Consider the following 9,316-nt stretch of genomic DNA (forward strand, 5'->3'; position numbering starts at 1 on the left):
GATCAAATCCAGGCTCCTTTCTAATAGATTTTCATTGCTCTTTGGAGTGAACTAGCTCATCCTTAGCATTGGGAATCTAGTCTCTAGATGAATCACAGCCTCGGACCAATAAGTCATTGAAAATGGTGTTTCCCCTATTGATCAATGAGGGGTGGTCCGATATGTCTGGAGAATGTGTGGTAATTCTTCCACCCATTTACCATTTATACTATCCAGCATCTTCTTAAGCCCATTCACTATGACCTTATTGACAGCCTTGGCCTGTCCATTCCCTTGTGGGTAAGCCAAAGTTGAATACCTATTCTTAATACCCAACTCATAGCAGTACCTCCTGAAAGCTTTGCTATTAAATTGAAGCCCATTGTTCGAGATGAGGGTATGAGGAATCCTAAATTGAGTGACAATATTTTTCCACACAAACCTCTTTGCATCCACATCCTTAATATTAGTTAGTGGCTCAGCTTCAACCCACTTGATGAAGTAATTAGTGCCAATCAAAAGCCATCTCCTATTTCTTGCTACCTCAAGGAATGTCCCAACAATATCCAAGCCCCATTAAGCAAAAGGCCAGAGACTATATAGAGGATTAAGAACAGCCCTGGTTGATGAATGTTTGGAGCAAATCTTTGACATTGGCCACACTTCTTCATATATTCTTGTACTTCCTACATACTTGGCCACCAATACCCTTGAGTGAGGGCCTTATGAGATAGTGATTTGGCTCCTGTTTGACTTCCATAAATCTCTTCATGTAACTCTTCCAAGAGTGGGTCTACTACTTCAGGATGGACACATAGCAAATATGACCTAAAAAAAAGAGCGTTTGTATAACTTTTGTTCCTTAAACAACCAAAAACAAGGAGCTTTTCTTCGCACTTTATCAGCCTCCCCCTTCTCCTTGGGTAAGACATCATCCTTAAGGAACAGAATTATGGAATCCATCCAACTATGCCCTACCTTAATTTGATGAATCTGGGCCTTCTCTCTCTTTATCCCAGTAGGCTTATATAAATCTTCAAAGAGGATAACCCGCGGTAAACTTTGCACGGAGGAGGTGGCCAAGGTGGTAAGAGAGTTAGCATGCATATTTCTGCTTCTCGGGATTTGCGGTAAGGTGAAATACTCAAAACTTGATTGCAAGTGCCTAACTTGGCTCAAATACTTTTGCATTCTCAAATCTCTAGCTTCCAACTCTCCCTTTACTTGGCCTACAACCAATCTTGAATCTGAAAACACTTCCACTGCTCTTCCTCCCATTTTCTGAACCATAGCCATCCCTACTAACAAAGCTTCATACTCAACCTCGTTATTTGTGGCTGAGAAGCCTAACCTTAAGGATTTCTCAATAGTAATCTTTTCAGGAGATACCACAACTAGCCCAGCTCCAAATCCTCTTTGATTAGCTGCACCATCAACGTATAATTTCCAAGATAGAGGTCTATGTAAGGAGATTGTATTAATTGATTTTCCTTCCATGCTTTGCTTTTCACCCTCCTCTTCCAGTGGAGACTTAGTAAACTCAGCCATCAAATCTGCAAGGATCTGGCCCTTAATAGGCATGTACTTGATATCAAAAGCCCTTAAGATTGTCCCCCATTTGGCAATTATTCCTATGTAATTAGCTTTCCAAAGTAGTGACTGAAGAGAAAGTTGGGTCAAAACCACAACTGTATGAGCTTGGTAGTAATGAGGGGGCTTTCGTGTAGGATGCACCATTGCCAAGATGGCCTTCTCCAATGGTAAATAACGAACTTCTATTTCATGCAACGACTTGCTCACATAATAAATTGGCCTCTGCATTCCATTATCAACTCTTATCAGTACTAGGCTCACCATGTGAGAGGTTACAACAATGTAAGCAAATAGAACCTCCTCCTCTTTGGGCCTGGACATAATGGGTGGCCAAGAAATATACTCTTTCAACTGCTAGAAGGCTATGGCACATTCCTCGGTCCATTCAAACCCCTTCCACTTATGTAACAACTGGAAGAAAGGTCTAAATCTGTCTGCTAACCAAGAGAAGAATCGGTTTAAAGTAGCAATCATTCATGTTAATTTCTGGACTTCCTTGGGATTCCGAGGATACTTTAGATTGTTAATTGTCATAATCTGATCAGGGTTGACTTCAATTCTGCGATGAGTGACCATATAACCAAGAAACTTGACCGAACTAACACCAAAAGAGCACTTGGAAGCATTAAGGCATAAATTATGCTTTCTTAGTATTTCATAAATATTTCCGAGGTCATTCACATGCTTGGACTCTACCTTTCTCTTCACCATCATATCATCTATGTAGACTTCAATGTTTTTGCCAAGTTGAGGCTCGAACATCCTAGTCATCATTCTCTGATATGTAGATCCTGCATTCTTCAGTCCGAAGGGCATCACTTTATAATGGTAATTCCCAATGAGCATAACAAAAGCAGTCTTCTCCTAATCATCCAAAGCTAACGGTGATGGTGTAAAGAGAATGCGCTAAGTTCAATCTTGTCCATATGGGCCGTCCATGATGAAATAGAAAGAATGGGATGAAGGGCTCTTACGCTCGTCCCTCTCATACTTGTCCCTCCTATACTCGTTCCGTAAAGCAAACCTTGTCCATCCTTAGTAATGGATGGACGAGGATTACTGGGCCTTAGAATTTTGATGACTTAAGTTCCTCCAAACATAAAAGATGGGTTGCGCCGTTACGAACCAAACCCTCTATTAACCGTTATAGAACACAAGTCTCAATGAGGTAACTTCCATGACAGTTATGGAAGTTATCTTATAATCTTCTAAATTCCTTAATAACAGGAACGGTTGTTAAATAAGTAACTGTTTCACGAATACTATATAAGCATTCCCAAATGAAGAAGTAAGGTATGAAAAACATTTTTCACAAAAACAAAAAACTGCAAAAATACTCTCTTTCAACTTGTAATAATCACTGACTTTACCATCGGAGGATTTTGGGCCGACCTCCACCGGTTTCCTCTAATTCTACATTTGTTTTTTCAGGATTTAGCCTCAAGATCACCAACGCTCGAGATTTTTAGCCTACTGATTTTTCACGATCTATCAGTTGGCATCGTCTGTGGGAAGGATTTGTCGCGCGCTTGAACTTCATTTGTTGAGTTCTGCGATTTATTTCTCCGACAAAGGGCTAAAATGGTTCGGAAAAGATCAAAGACTACTAGTCCAGGCCCTCAAGAGAGTAAAGACGCTTCTAGTAACCCCAATCATGGCCAATAATTGGTGCTTGCCATGCAACCATCTTTTGTCCAACATGTGCAGTCAATGGCCGCTGCCATGGCAGAGTTAACTCGCCAGAATCAAGATTTGAGAAGGGAGATTAATCTTAGAAGGCAACGACATGAGGCTTATGGAGAAGAGCATGGACAAAGCCAGGAAGATAAAAGAAATACAGAGTCGAAAAGCCAATTAAGGGGTACTACACCAAGAAGGGTTCCACATTTGGAGAAAGAGATAGACTAGATGAGGAAAGTTATGGATAAGATGCAGGAGAATATGAGAAGGGAAAATCCCGTAGAAGACTTAGTTCATCGAACAGACTCCCCCTTCACGGCTTCCATCAACGGCCACCCCTTACCTCCAAAGTTCAAAATGCCTTCCTTGGATTTGTATGACGGAACGCGTGACTCGTTTGATCACATTGCTACTTTCAAGACTACAATGCACCTTCAAGGGGTTCCTGAGAAAATTATGTGTAGAGATTTCCCTACCACCCTTAAAGGTCCGACATGAGTCTGGTTCAGTAAAATACCCCCGAATTCAGTAAGTTCTTTTGAGGAGTTGAGCAAATTGTTTGTTAATAACTTCATTGGGGGACAAAGACACAAGCGTTCCTTGTCTAGCTTATTAACCATAGAGCAGCGGGATAATGAGAGCTTGTGGTCCTTCATCACTCGCTTCAATAGGGAAGCCCTGAGTGTGAATGAGGTGGATGACAAGTTATTACTAGCAGCCTTCCATAACGGGGTTAATTCTGACTTATTCATACATAAATTTTATGAAAAAGAGCCTCAATCCATGGCTAAACTCATCCATTCAGCCCAAAATTTTATGAATGTGGAAGACGCGATCATAGCTAAGAAGAGGAAGAGAGTTGAGAGAGTAGAAGTAAACCCCACTCGCTAGTACGAGCAAGGTCCTTGTCCGAAGAAGGGACGAACGGAAGAAAGGAGAGGTCGGGATAATAAAAAGACTAGCTCTTCAGCGCGGAATCAAAAATATACTCCTTTTAATGTGTCGCTTGAAAAAGTCCTTATGCAAATCAAGGATGATCCTTCCTTGAAATGGCCGGAGAAAATGAAGGGGGATCCTAATAAGCGCAACAGGAATAAGTATTGTCGCTTCCATAGAGATCATGGGCATGATACGGACGAGTGTTTTAATTTAAAGCAACAAATTGAAAACCTCATAAGGCAAGGGAAATTGAGAAACTTCCTTGGACAAGACCACAAGGACGAGAAATTGAAAGGGAAGATAGAAGAATCATCACGACCACTGCTCGGAGAAATAAGAGTAATCATAGGGGGAGGTTTCACAGGCTAGTTGTCCAAGTCAAAGAAGGCATACCTGAAGGTAGTGCAGAGCATCCAACTTTCTGGGCGGTCACCAAGAGCAAAGGCCACAGATGAGCCAGTGATCACTTTCACGGACGAAGATTTTGAAAGAATTCACCACCCTCATAATGATGTTGTCGTCATCACCTTACTTATTGCTGACTACACGACCAGAAGGGGTGGACAATGGAAGCTTGGTGGACATTTTATATTACCTAGCTTTTCAACAGATGAGGTTAGGACGAGATTAGCTCCGTCCAGTGAGCTCCCCCCTGGTAGGCTTCGGTGGGATGAAGGTACAGCCCGTGGGCACTATTTCATTACCAGTAGTAATGGGGGCATACCCGCGACAAATCACCAAGGATGTAAACTTCCTGGTGGTGGATTGTTCATCCGCCTATAACGCCATAATTGGAAGACTAACTTTAAATAGTTGGAAGGCTGTCACATCCACTTATCACCTGTCGGTCAAATTTTCAACAGAGCATGGGATAGGACAAGTGCAAGGAGACCAACTAGCAACAAGAGAATGTTACCTAGCAATGTTGGCCATGGACGAGCAAGTTCAGGCCATGAATATTGAAGAAAAGAGAGTTGTAGTAAAGCCCACTGAAACACTGGAAGATATTTCCTTACATGAAAATAACCCTGAGAAGTGTACCAGGATTGGAGTAGATCTAGAAATGAAGGTTAAGAAGGACCTCGTCCAGTTTTTGAAGAAAAACACTGATGTATTTGCTTGGAGTCATGAGGATATGCCGGGTATAAATCCTAGTGTCATCACCCACCGTCTAAACGGTCAAAGCCAGTGTGACAAAAGAAAAGGGTGTGTGCTCCTAAGAGAGATAATGCTATTAAAGATGAAGTTCAGAAGTTAATGAAGGCAAAGTTTATACGAGAAGTGTATTATCCAGATTGGTTAGCCAATGTAGTAATGGTCAAAAAGGCTAACGGCAAGTGGAGGATGTGTGTAGACTTTACTGATCTAAACAAGGCTTACCCTAAGGATAGCTATCCATTGCCGCACATTGATCAACTGGTGGATTCCACCGCAGGCCATAAATTACTTAGTTTTATGGATGCTTTCTCAGGATATAACCAAATAAGGATGGACGTGGCCGACTAGGAGAAGACATCTTTTGTTACTAGTCAAGGCTTATTCTGTTATAAAGTAATGCCCTTTGGTTTGAAAAACGCTGGAGCAATATACCAACGATTGGTCAACCATATGTTTCGTCCTCAAATTGGATGAAATGTAGAAGTCTATGTGGATGACATGTTGGTTTTGTCTGGACGAGAGAAAACATCTGGATGACTTGCGAGAGACTTTTAATACACTCAGTGTAATACCCCACCTACTTTTATTTGAGGTTATTATAAAATTTTCTTTTAAATTTAATTGATGGGCCATGGGCATTATTTTTATTAGTAACTGCAGCCCGCTAACCCACTAAGCCCATATCTCTAATACAAACTACAGGGTAGAGGAAGAGATAATCAGGGTTTTCATAGGAAGGGTTTTATCAAAGAGGCTAAGGGGTATTTTTTTTCTTGGAGTTAATTGAAGAGACAACCGATTGTTCCAGGTATGATTTTTCATTTGTTAGAAACAAAGAATTAAGGATTAAAATTTTATCTTAGAAACATTAGTGATATGTAGATTTGTTTCAAAGAGATATCTTTTCCTAGAATTTAGTTTACACTTTTGCGTTAGTCCTTGAATCCTTGATTGAGCCACGGAATTTCAAGAATCCGTGATTTTGGCTTAAGTCTTCTTCATATAAATTATATATATAATGAGTCAATGATGCTGCCACCATTCCATTAAGATTATGCTGTTAAAATCATTGAGGTTATATATTAAAGTTGGGAATTGGCTTGTTGGGGGATACGGTTCTCACTTTGTTCTCTGTGGGTCCCTAGATTTGTATATATCAGGTCTTCTATTAGACTTATATATATTAGGTCTTATTAGATTTGCCATGTTTTATTTGATTCTATTATTAGTTTAGGTTTGACCCTAAAGAGAAGGTGGCGTTCAGTAATAACATGAAGTCTTGTAGTTGATTTTATTTGATATTTGATATATTGGTCGATTGCTTTAGAATAGCTAATAGGCATATTCGGATTTGATGTTTCTACGTGTGGGAACTAGTTCTGCCTATATTATGACTCTAGGAAAATAAAGAGAAGGTTGTGGAGGATTATAGTGTTTTAGGAAGTAGTTTATGATCATGAAATTTCATGCTTATTGATTAAAGTAATTTTCTGTTTAGAGCTTACGGAAGACTAAAAGTGCTCGGCTGTGTTCGGATATGTTAGCAAGAGAGGTAAGTAATTATGCATAATATGCACAAGTTTTGTCCATTAGGTTCTTAGAAGTTAAAAGTTTCCAAAAGTTTTGTATTTCAAACTTATATTTTCGAAAGTTTATCGAAAGCATTATTTCTACATTATTGAAAGAGAAACTTCGACTTTTAGACAATGTTTTAAAGAGAAACTTCGAATTTTAAATAACGGTTTGAATGTCCAAATCTCATTTAAAAGATGATTTCTATACTAAACTATTTTTTTAAAATAATTGAGTTTCAAAGTAAGTTTCTAAAAAGATTCTCGTTCTTTAAATTTGTTAAAACCAAGTTATTTCAAAGTCATGTTCCTATTCTCCAAGTGGTATTTAAAAAGTTTCTTTTCGCAAATCAAATTTTCAGATTTACTCAAGAATTGTAATATATTTATATAAACTTCTCAGTTTCTATTTCGTTCCCCATGAGAGTCAAGCATCCTTTGATTTATGTTCAATTCGATATTGTGATATTCGCTATGCTTGTATATTTGGAATAATTGTTAATATTAAGAAAATTATACTATTTTGTATATATTTCGTTTCGTGATATGTGACTCAGAATGAATGTTTTTAGAATTGATTAGATATATCAGATTTATGTGTAAATCCACTCACAGGATTGTATGTGAGAATATGTGTTGATCCCTCACCAGCAGCGGTTAGATGTTGGTATCCGCTCACAGGATTGTATGTGAGAATATGTGATGTGTATATGTGACACTGTGCTCTGATCAATTATATGTATGTGTTTTCTAATGATTTTAAGATATGATTTCACATGTATTAAGTGATTCGTTATATGTTTTGGATTAATTATTATTATTATTATTTTTTTGATATCATTGAATGAGTTTGTGAAAATTCAAAATACTCGTGCTTTGCTTGACTCTATTCCGTTATGTATTCTGTATAATTACTTACTAGATGTGTGGCTCACCCCATCAATTACATTTTTTTCAGATTAAAGTTTAGTTGGGGAACAGAACCTTTGGATCGCTTCGTAAGTTGCAGGGTAGAGCGTGAGAGTTTTAGGCGAAGTCAATTATACTTGAAGTCTTAAAGATTAATAGTTATTTTTTTTGTATTCCGCATTAGATTTCACAGCATTTTGGAGATTATTCTAAATTTGTGGATTTTAGTTATTGTAAGAGATTTATCAATAGCATTGTTTATTTGGAGTTTTGAATTATATTTAAACTAATTGTGTTCATTGAGTTATATAAGTTTAGTAGGTTAGTCATGTATCTAAATTCATGTTCCATGGATTTGGGTCGTGAAAGTGTTGGTATCAGGGCCAGGTTATGATTCTGTAGACGATTAGGACTTTTGATGTTTTTGTATAGGATGTGGAGGGATAGGCTTGAATCATTGGATAATCAATGGGTATTTTTATGGGTTTGATAATTGTTAGAAGTTGTGTGCCTGTATGCTTAGGATCATAAGAATAGTAAAAGCTTTAGTATAACTTTAGTATCTCTTGTATATTATGATTTTTCTTTGAGGTTTATCCTACTCTAAAGTGTTATTTGTTTGGTTATAGGAAAATGCCACCCCATAATTCTACCCCTTCTGGTTCTGAGCCAAAATCTGAGAGCCTTGAAGGTGTTTTAAGTGCTATCAGAAGTCTTGCTAAGGTGGTGGAGAAGCATGTTAGTACTAGTGGAATAGTTAAGCCCAAAGATGCTGAGATTGAAGGATGTACTATTGAGCAATTCAAGAAATTGGGTCCTCCTTCATTTTTGGGCAACCCTGATCCTACAGAAGCAGAGTCCTGGATAATGCAAATGGAGAAAATTTTTGATGTGATTGGTTGTACTGAAGTGCAAAAAGTTTCTTTTGCTTCCTTTATGCTGAAAGGGGAAGCAGAGCATTGGTGGAGATCCACCAAAAAGACTGTGCCACTTGAGGAAGATGAGATATTGACTTGGACTATTTTCCTTGAAGCTTTTTATGAGAAATATTTTCCAGAAAGTGTACGGGATGAGAAAGAAGTGGAGTTTGTGGAGCTCATTCAGGGAAATAAAACGGTGTTACAGTATAAGGCTAAATTTACTGAGTTGGCTCGCTTTGCCCCTCACATAGTGGCTAATGATGTTAGGAAGGCTAAGAAATTTCATAGGGGACTATGACCAAGTATCAGAACTAGGATGGCAGCCTTACGATTGAAGTCATATTCTGAGGTTGTGGAGACTGCAAAGGTTGTTGAGAAGGAGTGTGAAGACTATCAGAGGATTAGGAGTCAGAATAACAAAAGGCCTAAGACTGAAGGGTTTCATAGAGGGAATGAATACAATAAGCCATTTAAGAAGAAGGCTACAATAGAACCAGAGACTAAATTGGTACAACAGGTAATAGAGGTTTGTCAGAAGTGTGGTAAAAAGCATAAGGGTGTTTGCTA

The 9,316-nt window shown here is 38.5% G+C and overlaps 1 protein-coding gene across 1 annotated transcript; it reads left to right on the plus strand.

Moving 5' to 3' along the window:
* Positions 1 to 8,462: 8,462 nt before the first annotated feature.
* On the plus strand, positions 8,463 to 9,047 carry LOC136068548 (uncharacterized). Its single transcript, XM_065775864.1, has one exon. It carries the CDS (start codon positions 8,463 to 8,465, stop codon positions 9,045 to 9,047), a length of 585 nt encoding a protein of 194 aa, XP_065631936.1.
* Positions 9,048 to 9,316: the final 269 nt, after the last annotated feature.

Source organism: Quercus suber, unplaced genomic scaffold, assembly GCF_002906115.3.
Source record: "Quercus suber isolate HL8 unplaced genomic scaffold, Cork oak 2.0 scaffold_121, whole genome shotgun sequence".
NCBI lineage: Eukaryota > Viridiplantae > Streptophyta > Magnoliopsida > Fagales > Fagaceae > Quercus > Quercus suber.

Excerpts from the sequence above, each read along its gene's own strand:
- LOC136068548 (XM_065775864.1), top strand. The coding sequence starts at position 8,463 with ATGCCACCCCATAATTCTACCCCTTCTGGTTCTGAGCCAAAATCTGAG.